The following is a 19,021-nucleotide window of genomic DNA, read 5'->3' as shown; positions in this document are numbered from 1 at the left end:
TCCAGGTACTGTGCAAGGAAGCCAAGGCACCAAGAATATAAACAGTCCACTAAGAACTGAGTAAAGCAGAAATCACCTGTGCCCCGGGTCTTTCACTCACTCACTTGGGCGGATCTCACCTAGTGAATCCAAAACTGAGGATTCTGCATCTAACCTGGGGCAATGACTTACCCAAGGCATCGGTGGCATTGACCTGCAGGATGAGCCAGCTGTGGACATTCTCCTTATTCGAGCCAAAGATGGTGAAAACGGTACTCTTCTCGCCAGGTTCTGTGAGGAGTCCATACACAAACACAGGCTTCTCGGAGAAGACGAACGTCTTCCAGGTCTCCCCTTCATTCGTGCTATACCTGCCCAATGTGAGCAAAAGGAGCCTTGAGGTTACAGTCCTGGAAGGCAGGCCTCAGTTTCCACACATCATTAGTGACCACAGCCAGCACTCCGTTAAGAGGAAATGACCACCTGGTCCTGACAGAGAAAGGGCAACTTTATGATTGTGCCAGAAAAGCAAGGGAGAGCTAGGGACAAATTCTGTCACCTGGAAATAATACAAGAACTGGGGTGTCACGCAGTGCTAGGTTCAGCCTCCAACATCCCCCAAAAGACACGGGAACTAGCTGACAGGACTATGAACAGCAAGAGTTAGGGAAATTTTAACACAGAAGAGAAGGATGATGGTAACGTGACATAGTGAATAAAGGTAGGACATGGGAGGGAGGGAGGGAGGGAGGAAGGGAGGGAGGGAGGGAGGGGGGGAGGGAGGAGGGAGGGAGGGGGGAGGGAGGGGGGAGGGAGGGAGGGAAGAAGGGAAAAAGAGGAAGAAAGTTATTTTTTCTTATACTGGAAGTCACCTAATATCATTAAAGAGTAATACTAAAAACAAACAGTAGAAAGTAATATTACTAAAAAGTAATAATAGTGTTATCCTTCTGTAATTGCCACTGTGAGAATCAAATCAAATAAAAATCATCATCATATGCCAAAATGACCATGTGAAATTTCAGGGCACTAGGATGCCCACGTGGTCTAAAGATATCAACCCACGGGGCTGGAGAGATGGCTCAGATGTTAAGAGCACTGCCTGCTCTTCCAAAGGTCCTGAGTTCAATTCCCAGCAACCAAATGGTGGCTCACAACCATCTGTAATGAGGTCTGGTGCCCTCTTCTGACCTGCAGTCATACACACAGACAAAATATTGTATACATAAAAAATAAATATTAAAAAAAAGATATCAACCCACAAACTAACCATTCACTGCTGGGGGAAAGTCAACTTTATGCAGGGCAATGAGCCACACCCTCCCTTTCCTACACTTGCTCCACACCAGCAGCGGGGCAATCAGACACCACAAGCTCCTTATTCACCACAACCTTTCAGCACCATTCAACACAACTGGACAGATGTAGTTGATGACAACTGCTTCTATATACTTCGATACACATGCATGAGGGCTGCAGAGACGTCTTAGCGGTAAAGCCGTTGACATGCAAATATAAACACCTGAGTTCAGATCCCCAAAACTCACAGAAAGCAGAACACAGCAGCATGCATCTGTAATCCCAGCACTCCTACAGCAGCCTGGGAGGTAGAGACAAGAGAACCCCAGGAAGCTCGTGGGCCAGCAAACCTAACAAACAACAAGGTGACCCTGCTTCTAACAAGATGAAAGGTGAGGACCAACTCCAATTCTGACCTCCACACATGCTGTAATATGCATGCACCACTTACACATGATTACCCAAGCGTGCACGTGCATGCATGTGCGCGCGCACTCACACACACACACACACACACACACACACAGAGAGAGAGAGAGAGAGAGAGAGAGAGAGAGAGAAAGAGAGAGAGATATTAATTTTTTTCAAATTTTCAATGTTATCAAAGCCAAGCAAATAAAATAGCTAGCGGAGGACTTGTCATAGCGAAATGTGTAAATCCAATGCAGGGCGTAGTTCTGCAATGACTGAACCCTGAAGCCATCACCATTAGTGACACCAGACAACTGAGCAAAGAGCCACCGAGAGATATTTAGTCCATCTTAGATTTTCAAACGTGATCAAAGAGGAAAAGGCCTTTACTTATTGGGGACTCATGTTTATGTGCCCAGTGAGCCATGAAAGGGCAGGAGTCTGCAACCGTTCTTGAAACAACTTGAGCTTAAAGGAGAAAATGGAGAAGACAGATAAATACACAGGTAGAGGAAGGTAAGCGAGCTGGCACTTTAGCAAAGACCACCAGAGTGTTCTTTACATTGCTCCCAGCTTTCCTGTGTTCGTAAAATTTAAAAAGGGCTGTGGGAAAACAGGAGCTGGGGCAGAAAAAGGCAAGTCCACAACTTCAGAATAAAAAAGAACAGGTGAGCGATTACACCAGCTTTTAAGTGGTATCCCAGAGGATAGGGCATCATTCAGGGCCCCTGTGGTATGAGCGGTGAGAATCGCTGCATTCAAGTTTTCTCTAGAACCAGGGGCTACCAGGTTTCCACAAAATTCTAATCACACACAAACCTTTTTCTTTCACTTTTCCTAGAATTTAGGGACTTTTGTTTTACTCCCTCGGGACTCAACAATTTGACACAAATCTCTTGACAAGCTCACTCAATCCCAACACTTCCTCTATACTGAGATTTGTGAACTGACCTCTCTACACCTGAAGGCTAAACAAAGTGATGGGGTCTGCAGCCCCCAGGTCACTGGGAGACTAAGTGCGCCCCAACCAGCACAGGTCATACCTGAGAGTAAATTCTCATCCAAGTGTCATGACTGCAGTTTAAATGAGGTTTAATCAAATATGGTTAACCCATTCCACCCCTTGTTTTTTTTTTTCTAACGTTAAGAAGATGCAGGCTCAGTATCACACCTAAAGCTACCTTCAGAGTTGGTCCATTAATCAGGGAGTGGTACCCCTGTTCAATGATGACATAGGAAGCCATGGATTTTATCATGGTTAAGTTAATTTCATTTAAGAGATCCTCCAACTAAAGATGATCATTTCCTTATAGATTCCCAGAAGATCCAGACAGTAAGTCATTAAAAAGACAAACCAGCAGGTGTGTGGCCAAGCACAGCCTCATTTAGAACATAGCAATTTTCAGGATGTTGAAGAAAGGGTTGTCATCTGACAACAGCAACAGCTAAGGGAACATCTAGGTCACATTGATCCCAGCATTCTGCTACCAAAGAGAGGTAGTGAAATTAAATTTCACTTACTCGTGGAATTAAAATGACAACAGATAGGAAAAAAACAAATCACAGATCTCTTTTTCTTTTCTTTACTCTCTCTCTCTCTCTCTCTCTCTCTCTCTCTCTCTCTCTCTCTCTCTCTCTGTGTGTGTGTGTGTGTGTGTGTGTGCAGAGCTGCATATACATATTCATGTATGTGTGGAGGCAAGTGGTCAACTTGACGCTGTCGTGTGTCTCCATCACACTCCACCTTATTTTTGGACCAGGGACACTTACTTACTGACCCTAGAGCTCACCAATTTGGCTAGCCTAGCTGGCTAATAAGATCTTCCTCTATCTCTGCCCTGCTCCAAAGGGCTGAAGTTACAGATGTGCACCACCATGCTTGCCATTTTACATGGATGCTGGGGATCCAAATCCAAGTCCTCATACTTGAACAACAATCACTTTATCCATTGATCCATCTCCCAAGCCCCATCTTTACACTTTTAAGTCACAGATGATGATCCTGTGTCTTGATCCTTATTCTGCTTAGTGATGAAGAATACAAATTGCTTAGAAAAAAATTGGCACATGGCAAAAACCTCCCAAGACAATAGAAACATCATATATACATCAATACAAAATAAAACATGTAACTACAGACTTTAAAGGGGAGAAGCAAAGGTAATTACTAAACATGATATTATCATGTGGCTGACCAAAAAAAGAGCTATATATTTTCTGAAAATGTTCAATCAAGATAGGGAGAGACATATTGTCTAGATCAAAAGATTTAAGAGAAGATTTAACAGAAGTCAACTTCCTAGTAGTTCACTTCTGCCCTGACTCTTGATAGCTAGAAGTTTGTCTGAAGAGAAATCAAATAGTTTAAGTTCAAGAGTCAGGACTCATAATTCAAATTACCAAAATAACTAGTAGACTATTGTCAGTGGGCTTGAGGGCCAGTGGGCTAGTAGGACAATGAGTGGGGTGGGGGAGTCAATGGACAGGAAGGGCAGTGGGCAAGCTGGAAGGCTAGTAACTTCTGTAGAGAATTATAAAGGAACAAGATCACTGTCCTCATGGCCAATAATATAAAGAATAAAGATTTCACAAAGAATTTGTATTTCACTTTTGTCCTTACTGCCAAATGGTTTTCAAGCTGAGCAAGGGGAAATTAAAGGCATAAAACAAACACCTACTAGGGAACAAGAAGAAATAAAGATAAAATGATCAGAGTCCTTTTCAGAAATTTCTCCAAGAGTCAGGCAGAACAGATCCTAAAGACTGGAAGACCTACAGTCACTTTGTTTACCTAAAGTAGAGAAGGAAGTTGAGAATGGTTACAAAAGCACTCACTTAGGCAACCGGAAGCCCCAGCTGAGCACTCAAATGGTTTCTTGTCACAACAAGCTAACCCATTTCCTTTCTTCCTGATTATTCTTGATTTGAGCAAAAAGGTTGTGTCAGGTACTTATCTTGTTGCTATCATAAAACACCCACAGCAGCACCTTAAGGGTGGGCTTGTTTAGGCTCACAGTTTGGCTGTGAGGTCAAACATCACCACGATGAGGTAGAGATGGCAGAACCTTGGGCAACTGGTCACCTTGCACCAACGAGCAGCAATGAGTGTGTGTCAGCTCCCTTTCTCCTTTTCATTCAGTCCAAGACTCTAGCCGATGAACTGGTACCAGCCACATCAATTAGCCTAATTGAGTTAATCCCTCTTACATGCTCAGAGATTTGTTTCCATGGTGATTCCAAATTCCGTCAAGTTGATAATCAAAACCAACCAACAAGGATAATGATGTGAGAACAATTTTTTTTTAAGGAGATCTTTGTGGACCACACAGATAACATTCATTCATTGTTGGTGAAATAATGTGAAGTGGGCTGATATATATTTTATCACAAAACAAAATTAGATTTAAGTTTCTCATACAGCTCCATGCTCTGGTCAGCAATTTAGACAGCTAACGTGAATGTGACTGTACAAGCAAAGGGTATCAGACCAATTGTACAAATATTTTTTTTAAATTCTAAAATTAAATTGAAATGCTTTCAGGCATCTAAAGAATAAGCAAAATCAAGAAAATTAGATTCCATATGAAGTTTCCAAGGCTTACTTGCTCAAAATTTAAGATAGGAGACACTGGACATCTGTCCTTTAGTAAAATCGATCAGAAAAATGAAATGCCAGGCCGGGGATGAGTCAGCAGTTAACACTCGCGCCATCCACGCAAGAGGACGAGAGTTTAGATCCCCAGAATCCATGTAAATGCCATGTGGGCAGGGTGTCCCTCCTGCAATCCTAACCTCAGAATGCAGAGACTTGGGATCCCTGGGCAAAACAGCTAAGGAGATAAGCTATATGGGAAAGCTCTGAGTTAGACTGGGAGACCTTGCCTCACAAAACTAGGCAGAAGCATAATCAAGGAAAATTCTTAATATCGACCTTGAGCCGTCACACACACATACACACAGGTTCACACACACCTACACACAAACACACTTCACATCTGTGAACACACATATACTATAAAAAATGAATAGATGTAACTCAAAAACTAGGTGATAATAAACCAGCAATTGCATTTAGTAGGCAGGAGGAAAAGAGCGGAGGGCTGATGGAAGGGTGCATGCATTGGCACCTTTTGGGTGAGCCGCTAAGAAACAATTAAGATCCAAAGTACTGTTGTATATAGAAGGTTTCCCAATAAATAGAAAGATTAGTAGGAGCCACCAGTTTTAAAGTGCCAGGAGTATTAGTGCACATCTGTCATCTCAGCACTGGAGAGGCTGAGGCAAGAGGATCTCAAGTTGGAGGACAGCCTGCATCACACATTAAGAAACTGAAATCCAAAAGGAAAAAAAGAAAAAAAATGGAAATATGGTCTTAAGGTTTTCAATTGTAGAAAGTGTCCAGAATCAGTAGGGATTAATCCTCCAGCAAGTTTCACACTATGGAGCTCAGATCTGAGACCTGCATCTTAATGTAACGTTATCATAGGTAGTGCAAGATAAAAGTCTATGTGACGATTCGGGGTCCAACAACAGACAAGAAAAACAAATGGGGTATTTCCCATAGGATGAAAGATATTCAGGATTACAAGAAAAGGGTCCTCGAATGTCTGAATGGTCTTCAAATGAAAGGAAGGATCTGCTGTATGATGCAGGGAACAGGACCCAAACCCATGGGATGGAACTTGGAGTGCAGAGAACTCCGACTTTCTCCTACCAGAGAGCTACGCTCACAAATGAATACAGGAACAAACGGATGAGTGAGTGAGCGAAGGAATGAGCCACATTGTCCCAGAAGGAAATGGCAAGTTTCCCATTGTCACAGTTGCTCAAAGACTGGAAGATTCTCCACCCCAGGTGACAGATGGCAGAACCACATGACACAGCACAATGAGATCACTTCTGGACTCAACATTGGGACTTGGAACAGCCACCCAGTTCACTCTGACCAACTCTGCCTTCATGGCATGGCCCTGCCCACTCCTTCCATGCCTCCACTTTCTGTGAGTGGTGGAATGACCTTCTGGTTAGCCAGAGAGAACATCCTTTCCATGCAGGACGAGTCCTCAAACCGACGAGCTATCACTCTGTGTCTTCCCTGAAATACATTTATCCTCCCTCATCACTCATTAAGCCATGTCATTCCTCCACTTAAAGTCCTCAAAAGCAAAGTTTTAGTCTTTCCCAACATAAACCCCTCAAGCTACAATTCCAACCTACAAGCTGAGATATGCCCACTGGCGCAGTAACAGCGCGACTCTTAGAAGAGTACCCAGTAGCTCTCGGATTAGGTATTAGGCCGCTTCCACAAGAGGGGATTCCTGCCTGGCACTACAAATATGGCCAAATACCTATGACTAGGAAGTCAAAGACCCTGGGGGAAGCCAACTATTGTTTTCTTGTTAAATGGACATGACGTCAAACTGCTTTATAAACATTGATGTTTATATCTATAAGTTAGTGCTGCTCAGTCTTGGGCAGAGAAGCTTCTCTTTGCTGTGGGCAACAATCAATACAGTCATTAGTAAGTAGTCAAAGTACTCAGAGTTCCCAGCCCTCCACAGAACATCTCTATCACCCCTCTGAGGCCCAGGGAAGAGAGACTGTTGGAGCCAGAGATAAGGACACTGCTGAGAGATGCTACCCTCTAGACATATGCAAACATTTCACTTGAACTCTCAATGGCTGTGGCTGCCCTCACAAGAATGGACCCATCAGCATCTCATCACAAGTGAGGGAGGGACTAGTGAGGCCCCACACCTCCTGAAGGAGCTATGAGCAGCTTGCAGAAGGGTGGTATCATTTTTGTCTTCAGTGCTATCGTCACTAGTAAGACACTCATTCTCTAGCAGATAACCCCCACACCTGTGAGCATGGCATCTAATTTATTATTATAAATTAATAAACTTTAATTGAATTCAGAAACAAAAAGACATGGAACTAGGAGATTAGTTTGTTGGAAAGACCAGTTCAGTGTGAGTAGGAAGGGGTGAGAATATAACGGGGGTAAAAATGGCCAAGCGTCATTACATGTGTGTGTGTACATGTATATGAAACTGTCAAAGAAAAATAACAACAATAAAGACTTTATTTTAAAAATATCTGTTCATTGAGAGTCAGGAAAGGGCCCAAGGGACTGGTGCTTGCCTAATGCCCACCTCAAACCTCATTTCTCATCACTCCACTCCCACCACATAGTGTGACCACACAGAGGCCACAGGGACCACAGATTCACATGACCACATTTGCTCAAACTAAGTCTCTCTCTCTCTCTCCTTCTCCCTCCCTCTCTCTTAATGTGAATGTGTATACCACCACCCCTGCAACCCTCACCAAAGCTAGATGAGGGCATCAGAGCCCCTGGAGCTGAAGTTCTAGGCAGGTCCTCTGGAAGCGCAACAAGTGCTCTTGACTGCTGAGCCATTCCCCCAGCCCCACAAGCTCTTCCTAACACTGGGACTGCATACCAACCTCACTTTTTAGCTCACCTCGAGTTTCACTTCCTGTGAGAAGCCTTTCCCACCCTCCCTGGTGGATCTGCCTTACACCAGCTCTGCCTAGGCCCTGCATTAGACCTCACACCTTACCCTGTGTACATGAGCAGATCTGAGTGTCATCTAGGCTGTGGTTCATCGACCATAAACCTCCACCCACTTCCCTGTCCCTGCACCTCAGACCTCTTCTACCACCAGGAAGAAGAATAATCAACATTTGTTGCAGGAAATTAAACAACCTAAACCGAATTTTCTTTTCTTTTCTTTTCAAGCTTGCCTCAGCTTTGTAACAACTAAAAAATGGTATAGGCACCTGTTACACAGGCCTCAGGGAACAGAGGAAACGGCCCAAGATGAGAATGAGGTGGGGACAGATCCCTGTATCTGCACCATCCTGGCACTGGAGCCAATGGTTTAGAAGCTGTGGAAGAAGCCACTACAGCTTCCTACACTCTAGCCATGAGGCTGCCTCCAGAACACAGGTCCAGAAAAGACAGCTACATGGCTGCACGCAGCCTCTGCAGGGGCTTGGGGGATTCCCAGAGGGAAGCCCTGTGAAACTGGAAGATCGCCTTACAGAAAAAATACTTTGGGGCAAGTCCAAAATATTAACAACTATCAACATCTCATCAATCTGACAGGCGAACTGCCAAGGAGAAACGGAAACTGATCTCATCCCTCGGGATCCTGCTGACCAACTTGTGCAGGGATCTCTTCCGGTTGGGGTGCAAAACCCAACAGCCTGTCCTCTGCATGGTGTTGAGCATCCTTAAGAAATGGAAACCGCTCCTCAGTATCCTCCAGGCAGGTTCCTGGGGAAGCACGCTGAACGGATGTGTAAGTGAATCCCCAGCCCCTGGGCTCTTTGCTCACTCAGACAAGCAGACACAAAAGCCAACCAAAGCGATCCACTCCTTGTTCTCCATTTCAATTAACACTAACAAAAGTAAAGGTCTCAATGGAGAAGCAAGGCAGAAGGCAAACAGAGGAATCTTAGTTATTGTGCTAAGCAGAGGAAGAATGCCACGGAAATAGAAAATGAACCACCCAGGGGTGGGGTAGCAAATACCCACAAAGTTGTCTTTCTGTCTTTAACCAGTGCTCCCATCTCCACTACCTCTGCCTCCTGACTAGAATTCCAGACTCTACTCTATTACATCTAAAGGATAAAATGTTTAAAGGTGAGGGATCACATCCTTTAGATACATGGTGCTCCTCCTCCCAGGCTCTCCAGCCGACTCAGACTTCCTCCCATGGGCACAGGCAGCCCACCACTGGTGTCTAGCACAACATCTGGCTCACTGTAGATGTTCAACAAATGTTTGTGTAATTGACCTGAAATGATTCCTAGCAGAAATCTGTTCATGTTCCAGTGTGGGTGCTAACTCCCACCAATCATCCCATGTCCTCCTGAAGAAGATAAGGAGGGTGGATTGACTCTTCTCTCTGGCTGCCAGGCTTCACAGGTCCAGGAAGGCCCCCATCCCCGTGGCTCAGGGGTTGTCCTTTACAAAGAACACAACAGCAGCGGTCTCCCTTGGAGCTGTGCAAATAGCACCCTACCCAGATTCCTTCCCGTTTTATAAATCAGTGTTTAAAAAAAGGAAAGAAAAAAAAAGCAATCTCAGATGCTCAAGTATGCATGACCTATTTATTGATCGATCAAATATTTGCTAAGTGCCCATTAACTTGCCCATGCTAGGAATACAACCCTCCAAAAGTCTTACTAATGAGCTGAAGAATCCAGGCATGTAGTGAAAAGGAACTAAAACACACAGGAAGTCAGAACACAAACAATCCAAATTAACAGGACAGCCTAGAAATTCTGAGGCTCAAAGGACAGAGAGGTTGCTATGGCTGGGGAGCGTAGACTGAGCAGAGGCCTAGTGCCCTAGGCCAGTTTGTCCACATGGGTGGGATGGCTTGGTGACCTAATGATGGAGTCCATCTCTGAGAGGTGACCACATCACGAGGGCTCTGTCTTTAATCCCTTGGTGGGCTCACACCATGATGGCACTATAGGGTGGTGGTAGGAAGTACGTGGTGGAGCTTAGCTGGAGGAAAGAGGTCCCCAGGGCATGCCCTGGAAAGCTACACCTGGTCAGCCTGCCCTTCCTGCTGGTTAGCTCTGCTCAGCCACGTGCTCCCTGACATGCTGATCCTGCTTCGCCTCCCAAAGGCAAGGGAGCAGCCAAGTGGGACACTGAACCCCAAAACAAACTCTTCCTTCTGTGCCTTGTTTCTTTGGGGTATTCTCCATAACAGCCCAAAGCGTAGCACACAGCCCCACTCACGTCCGCCCAGCACAAGGAGTCACTGCTGTCTTTGGAGGCTCTAGACTAACTTCACCATTGTTCCCTGCTTTTCAGAACAGCAGAAGGAGGAGCAAACGTCTCTGAGAACAACAGATCCAGACAATGCCATGTGACTACACAGATCCCGGCCAAGCGCAGGCTGGTACTCAGGACACATGTACCTGTCAAGAGGAGGTCAGCCCCTATTTTCCTGCTTGCATATGCTTTATTTGACACATGCTTTGCAGACGCTTCCAAATGACCTGCGCAAACAGAAAGACACTATTGTGTCCACGATGCCCACCACCCACAAACCGCACAGCCATTATGAAACGCCTGGGGAGGGCCTGATGGCTCTCTGTTAGCAGGTTTATTTTTCTGGCCATGTTTGGCTGCAGCTAGTGCGGAATGACACTGCGTTCCCTGGGCACATATGCACCGACAGATGGTGTAAGAGGACTAAAATCACACCAGCTCCTTCAGAGGAGCCAGCTCGGAATGCTAATGGAATCTGTGGAGAAGTTAAACAAGGAAGATTGAGAACCGACTCCAAGATCTGAAAACTGAAACGGTGCAAAGAATGCAGTCTCTGCCCAGGAAACCAAGGCCTGGCCCCGTGAGCCTTCCTCACACAGCATGTTTTCACCTCCTCGCCTACCTTACAGCTAGAGGGTGAAATGTTTGCGGGGGTGGGGGAGACCACAACATCCTGTTCGTCTTCAGATGTACAGTACCTGGCATAACTATCACTTGCTCAGTGTGTGAGGTGTGAGTTAAATGACTAAACACATAAACACCAGCAGATACGTGGGATGCACTCTCCATGGATGTCATCCTCTGAGCAAAAGCTCCCTGAAAATGGATGAGGAGCAACATATACAAGCAGAGCGCGCCTTAACTCTAGGCTCTAGAGCAGTGGTTCTCAACCTTCCTACACTGTGACCCTTTAATACAGTTCCTCAAGTTGTGGGGACCACCAACCATAAAATTATTTTGTTGTTACATCATAGGTGTAACGTTGCTACTGTTATGAATCATAATATAAAATTCTGGGTTTTTTTCCAATGGTCTTAAGTGACCCCTGTGAGAGGATCATTTGATTCCCCGCAAGGGGGTCCTGACCCACATTTTGAGAAGCGCTGCTCTGGAGACACAGCTGCCCTATGCCTCCGAAGGCCAAGAACAGCCAAGAGGAAAGCGAAGACCCAGATCTCTGCTTCTCTCTGACTCTTGAAGGTTCAGTACATGTCCGCTAAAACACAGAGGACACCATCTGTCAAAATCTCCTTTTCCAAGCACCCACGTCTTGCTCCTGGCCAGTTCTAAAAGGAGCAAAGGCAAGGGAAGCCTGCTTCCTTCCACTGCACGATGTAATTTCAGAGACCCGCTCTGCCTCCTGCAATCATCTAGCTGAAGGGTTCAGGTAGAAAGCAAGCAGAAACGAGGGCCAGTCTGTCCTTTCCAATGGTAGCTCTGGTTCAATAGCTTCGTGAAGGCAGGCAAAGAAATGATCCGGGGTAAAATCAAGCCTTACTGGGGGAGAAGCTACAAACTCCTGACACTTTGTTTTCTTCTTAGACATCATTCAAGGCCAACTATCCATAAGACTCTATCATTCGCTAATGGTTACTTCCCCTGGCAGAGCCTCAGTTTCCCCATCTGTAAGCAGTTAACCCCTAATATCCCTTACAGCTCCATCTACCACAGGCCCCAAGACTAAATGTAGCCTAGCAGAAGTCATCTGGTTACCAAGTGCACTTACTATTCTCCTTATCATTGCCTATCATTTAACGACTGGCCAGTCTACGTACAAACCTTTGGATCAGCCACTTCTACAAAGCAAAGACATGTTCAAAACTCTCTAGTTACATGTGATAAGAAAGCAGAACGGGGAACTACCTGAGGGAAGGAAGAGAAGCAGCTAGAGAGGAGAAGGGGACAACAGGATAGAAGGGAGGGAATAATTGAGCGAAAGAAATAAAAATAATGTCACATATATTCAAATAAATAAATAAATAATACCACAATGAGATCCTTGACTTTGTAAGTTAACCCAAAATAATTTGTTAAAAGAAGGAATGCAGATGGTTTTTAAATTGTTACTCAAAGAAATAAATATCATATCACTTGTTTCTCGTAGCCCCCTTTAGGACAGAAGGGAGCAGTTATTTCATAGACATGGAAAGCTGAAATGATCTCCAGAGGTCTCAAGTTCTCTGTCAAGAACCTAATACTCCAAAGAGAACCCAACGGTCATCACAGACCCCAGGTTGGGAGAACAGTTTGATGTCAAAAGAAAAGGAATAGGCAAGACACAGTAACTGATGCCTATAATCCCAGCATTTGGGAGGCTGAGACAGGAGGATTACAAGTTCTACACCAACTAGAGTTACATAGTAAGTTTCAAGACAGCATGGGTTAGGCTACAGTTATATCTTACCTGGGAAAAAAAAGGAGGGAAGAAAGAAGCAGAGAGAAGGGTAGAAAAGACTTCGGTTTTTAGAAAAGAAGAGGAGGAAGAAAAGAAGGAGAAGGAGGGCAAGGGGAACAACCACAGCACTTACTTCAGTTCGTTGGTCTCCATGCCCTGGGCAATAGCCATGATTATGCCTCCATGGTCCCCCCACGTATAGTAATGAGGTCCAGGAAGGGCCTGATAAGAAAAGAAAAAAAACCAGAGGTGATGCATTGCTGCAGAGGTGAATATAGAAACCATGCCCATGCACTCACCCACATACATGCACACACACACACGCACTCACCCACACACATGCACACACATTTACCCACAGACATGCACACGCACCCCCACACACGCACTCACCCACACATGTGCACACACACACACGTGCACACATACTCACCCACAAACATGCACACACACATACATGCACACACATTTACCCACAGACATGCACACACCCACACAAACGCACTCACACACATGCACACACACACTCACTCACCCACACACATGCACACACATTTACCCACAGACATGCACACACACCCACACACACACACACTCACCCACACACGTGCACACACATTTACTCACATACACATGCACCCATACACACATGCACTCATCCCACCCACACGCACACACCACACTTACTCACACACATGCACACACAAGCAGACACACACCACAGCAATGGCAACCACTAGAATGCAGCTTCCAGTTTTCAGAACAGGTCCTTAAGCACCTTTTCATCCGCACCTCACAATCCTAGGATCCAACAAAGGTAAGCTCTCATATTCCAGACTTTAGACTATCAGAGAGAGAGAGAGAGAGAGAGAGAGAGAGAGAGAGAACTTGCCTAAGATGCGCGAAGCCTTAGGCTTCATCCTCACACTACAAAATAAAAAAATAAAAATAGAATAAAATAAAAAATCTAAGAATAAACTTAAAGGAAAATTCCTTTTGCAGTAATACCTAGTTTAAATATCTAAGAATAATACACATATATTGATATTGCTTAGGTTGTAGCTTAGTGGACTACTTGCCTAGTATGTGTAAGACCCTGGATTCAATCCCCATTGAATTAAGAAAAAAGAAAGACCAAGTCAGGGTGGTGGCACATGCTTGTAATCCCAGCACTCAGGAGCCAGAGACAGTAAAACCATGAGTTCCAGCCTCAGAAGCCTAAAGAAATGGCACACAAGACTTTTACATTAGACACTTACAGATAGGAAGAAAAATTTAAAAAGACATGGAGAAATCGACTACAGTTGTAGATCAAGAAACTCAATGCTCTTAACGGGTCAGCCTACCCTGAAAGTGACCGACGTGTTTAATGCGTTCCAGTGAAAGTCTAGCAAGACTGACAGGGTCTGTGGAAGCACAAAGGACTTGAATAATGAGAGCAATTTTGAAAATAAGCAACGGACTTACCCTAATTGATTCCAACACTTGCTATAAGGCTTTGGTAATCAAGACAATATGGTAGTGGTAAAAAACAGACACTTAGCTCAATGGAACAAAACAGAAAGCCCTAAAATATCCCCACATATATATGACAGGCAGATTCTCAAAGAGATACCGGAGCAACTCAAGAGGAGAAAGAGAAGTCTTCTCAAGAAATGCATAAAATGGATAGTAAGGGAGAAGCCCAAAAGTGGTTCAATCAGATAAAATATGAAGAAATGGAGTGGCAACCTTCCTCTTATGACATATTTAGAAATTTACTCTGAATGAATCACATGTGCAAACACAGCTTAAAACTACGGAACACACATACAATATGAGAAAATAATATTGGAAATTAAAACAGCTCGATTGTTCCAAGGATGGACAAATAGGTAGAACAATTAAGATTTGATTGGATAAACAAAAGCCACTGTTATCCCTATAGCGGGGACAAAACTCAACCGTAAACAGGAAAAAGCCACAGGTAACGAAGACTAGTGGATGAACTTCAAATTCTCATGAGAGCTAGAACTCAGGAAATTAGAATAAACTTTGTATCTATAGAACAGTGCTTATATAGACATGCAACAATATCTAGAGGTGGATGCAGACCATGATGAGGGTGGAGAGAGGAACGTGCTTTATAAGAGGATCCAAAAATACTTAGGGTGATGTTTGATATTTGAGTTTGTGAAGATGAAGGATGGAGCTTATCAAACTGAACACTTTAACAGATTTGCTGTAGCTTACAGTTCTCAATAAATTTGTTATAGAAAAAAGAGGAAGAAAGAACTGTAGGGATCAGAGAATTTGCATGACTAGCTAGTTGGAGGGCAAGCAGAATCAAGGTCACTTGTGTTCCCTGCAGCGATCTGTCACCTGTATCGTTCATCCCCCAGTGTAGGAGATGACTGATGCACATCCCACATGGGGCCTCTGTGGGGAAGGCCACCCCCAGGGACTGATGGTACCTCACAGGTAGTCTCCGCCTCCTGCCTCCAGTTACTTCTCTGCTAGTTCCCAAAACAAGGTCTCGTGGGTGCTGACTACTTCCTGGCAGGTATTACATATGCCTGGAGAGAGTCTCACACAGCTGCCCTGGCAACAGCCAGGCAACGCTGCTCCCCCGGAGGAGGAGCAAGACGAGGCTCTCTACCCAGAGGAAATCACTTGCAGATGTTCCCGTCCCTGTTGTCACCAGCACCAGAAGGTACTAAAAGCCCGCAGGCCTCTCTGTTGATGATGAGAGGACATCCCACTCCAAAGGAAGCAACAGCTCTGTGGCCCAGGGAAGCAGCTGTTCCGTCTTTCCCATGGGACAAGACAAGGACAACCTGGAAATTCCAAACCTTGAACTCTTCTTTGACCACTATGTCCTGATCACTTCCTTTATCTTGTATTTTCTACCATTCTGGGTAGAAGCCTTAACTTGTATGCATACGAACACATGTACTCTCTCATACATACACATACACATGTACATACAGACTTTCTCTCTCTCTCTCTCTCTCTCTCTCTCTCTCTCTCTCTCTCTCTCTCTCACACACACACACACACACACACACACACACACCACAGAATGTCTGTGTCCTCCATCTCTCACGTAGAATGATGATGATAAGTCTGGGCCACATATGAGGGAAGACTTAGAGCAATGTTTACAAAGTACCCAGAGCCAGACTGTAACATTATCGCTTGCTGACTCTTCAAGACAGCCGTACGACTCAGACCTGATGCTCCACAAATTCCTGTGCAGTCATCTGCTGAGGACGTCAGGGACCATCCCAGGGTCAGCATGGACCCAGTCCCTACAGAATGACACCACTTGGAATTCCTTTGGCTCTCTAAATTACAGGAGGCCAAAAGACTTCTGTCCAAGTTTGGGAACTCTCTAACGTCCGAGGCCACAGCCTAAGTAGTGACTCGCGCTAGAGAACTAGCTGACCCCTGAGAATGGGCAAGGCCAGTGCTCAGGATTCAAATGGGTTAGACAGTGTTAAGACAGAAAAATGAATTCCTCACACAGCGTGGGGAAGACAAGGTACCCAGCCAGCATGGCTCAGAGATCAGCAATGTCAGGCCCACCACAACTGCATTGTGATTCCTGACACATTCGCCAAATATCACTGACATTTTCTCAATGCCAGACACTGTTACAGCCCAGGGCTGAAGTAGTAATCAAAGCAGATACTGTACTTCCTTTCCATGGACTGCATAATCCTGGAAAACTTGGTCACAGTTGTTTCTAATAAAAATTGGAAAAGTCTGTTTTTTATTTAAAGTGATATTTTGGCAAAACTCATGAGCTCATTAAAGGGTGTGAATACACAGGAGTGTGGCTAGCACTTCTGTGGGGCCCTGGGATTCTGCAATGTTGGTGCACGATCCATGTGCTCACGCTTGGAAGAGCCCTGGGACCAGAAACTGACCTCTCTCCACCTGGCTCCGGCACTGCTAGAGATGTACACATTGGTCTTGCTGGCCAAGTTCTTTCCCACTGAGCCTGAAACACAAAAGGGAAGAATGACTCTTCGTGTAAGAACATGCCAGAAATACATCTGGCCCCGCCAGACATCCCGAGTAGTGGCTAGTCACTAAGATAACGGCTTCGAGTGGTGAGGAGCAGTCACTGCTGGAGGCTTCGAGTGGTGAGGAGCAGTCACTGCTGGAGGCTTCGAGTGGTGAGGAGCAGTCACTGCTGGAGGTGTGGATGACCACTATAACTCTAGCTGCACACAACCAGCTCACCAAAGCTCCCCTGACAGCAGGCAGTGCACACTTACCAGTGGCAATGATGAGGCCGGGGGCTGACTCCTTGGACAGGATAGGCATCCTCCGGAGTTGGAGGTTGAGCAGCTGACTGAGACGCTGGGCCAGGTGGAGGGAACAGCCCTGGGAAAGCTTTAGAAGGAAATTTCCAGATGAGATCAGCACATAGCACATGCCTAGGACTCCCTCAAACCCAAAAGTCTATCCGAGGACCCCACAGCAAGACCCAGAAGAAGGTCTGGCCCAGAAGAAAACACTTACAACCCAGTGATCTCCAAACCTCCCTAGACAGAGCGCATCTTCCGAACCAACATAAATGTCTACCACTAAAGAAAAGAGAAGAATAACTTGAAGTCCCAAGACTCCCAGGAATAACAATCACAAACCAACGCCAACTCAATAGAGAAGGAAGGCACTCCACTGCTGGGGTCACCAAGGGACCCTTCCCGGGAACTCAGAAACAAAGAGAAGTGAAATGTGTTGGCTTTCTGAGTCAGAGCAGATGGGTCTCAAAAATGATTCAAGAAGTTTTGTTAGAAGAAAAGAATCAAAGGCCGCAAAGTCTCATTGGTACAAGGCCAGATGTGTAACAGATGAGATACGAACACCCTAGGGGTCATGTGGAAGCCTGAAAGGCATCTCCCACATTTGCAAAAGATGCAGCCTTTAGTGTCATGGGAGCTGGCTTCCCTACTACATGTGTGTGCAGACACTGACGGTTCTACAGACCACCACAATGCTTCTGCCTCATGCCCCTGGCCAGAAAAATGATGTCCAGATATTTCCAGCATATCAGTGATCAAAACAGGGGAACTCTGTCTGTCTGTGTTCACGGCTCAGGTAAAATGCTGACAAGGATGTTCAATCTACTTCTTTTAATCACACACCAAAAAGATCCTTCTAGCAAACCAATCTTGCCAGCTTCCCAGTTTGGCCAATTAAAAACAGGGGGAAATCAGGTTGGCTGGAAGAATTTTTCCTTGCCCACTTCCTCTTTTCATTCCTGTTGCTTTACCTACAAGGAGGTCCATCCTTAGAAGTGTTTCTGGATCCTTCTGTCCACATTTTAATCATATGTAGCACTGTATATTATTTTCTCTACCTACAGTGGCTTGGACTGAAATATGTCTCAAGGGTCTTGTTCTAAGGATTTGGTCACAAGATTTTGGTACTTCTGGGAAGTGGCAGAATCTTTAGGAGGGGGAGCCTAGTGCAAGAAGTTATGTCATTAGGTGTGCCTTTGAAGGGGACGTGGGGACGTTGGCCCCTTCCTCTTTGGGTTTCTCCTATCCATTTCCTGCCTGCCATGTCAAGAAAACTTATTCCACCACATACTGTCTCTGTAATGCCCAGCCTTGCCACTGGCCCAAAACAACAAACCACGCAAGCTCAGACAAAAACTCCTGATTCCCCTGAAATCTTAGGCCAAAACGCAGTCTTTTCTGCCTCACAAACCGATATTCTTGATCACTTTGTAATGGTGACCAAAAGCTAATATACCACCTATGGTGGTTAAAGCTCATTGTCAATTTGATTGGACCCAAATTCACCCAGAAGATACCCCTCTGGGTGTGTGTGTGTGTGAGGGTGTTTCCACAGAGGTTAAGCTGCAGAGGGAAGACCCACCCTGACTGAGGCAGCACCATCCCATGCTCAGAGGTCCCTACCTGAATAGAAAGGGATAAAGGTAAAAGCAAGCTAGGCACCAGCATTGAGCCTTTCCCACCATGACGGGTGGTAGCCTCAAACTCTCCACCCCTTTCTTCCTAAGTTGTTCCTTATTAGCTTTTTGTCACAGCAAAGGAGAGGGACCCAACCACCACCTAAACAAAGAATCAGAAACTAAGAGCTGATTGAGAACCCTA

At 45.2% G+C, this 19,021-nt stretch overlaps 1 protein-coding gene across 1 annotated transcript in view; it reads right to left on the bottom strand.

Moving 5' to 3' along the window:
* The window catches only part of Sorl1 (sortilin related receptor 1), a 159,350-nt gene that overhangs the window by 80,102 nt on the left and 60,227 nt on the right, over positions 1-19,021 (bottom strand). Inside the window, exons 10-13 of the mRNA XM_075966276.1 lie at positions 17,171-17,288; positions 16,817-16,890; positions 13,039-13,127; positions 172-350 (exon numbers count right to left, since the gene is read on the bottom strand). Of these exons, the coding sequence (XP_075822391.1) occupies positions 172-350; positions 13,039-13,127; positions 16,817-16,890; positions 17,171-17,288 (460 nt within the window). The remainder of the gene's footprint in view (positions 1-171; positions 351-13,038; positions 13,128-16,816; positions 16,891-17,170; positions 17,289-19,021) is intronic.

The sequence above is a fragment of the Microtus pennsylvanicus genome, chromosome 3, assembly GCF_037038515.1.
Source record: "Microtus pennsylvanicus isolate mMicPen1 chromosome 3, mMicPen1.hap1, whole genome shotgun sequence".
NCBI classification, from domain to species: domain Eukaryota; kingdom Metazoa; phylum Chordata; class Mammalia; order Rodentia; family Cricetidae; genus Microtus; species Microtus pennsylvanicus.
The sequence above is the reverse complement of the archived record's forward strand: the minus strand, read 5'-3'. Positions and strand labels throughout refer to the sequence as shown.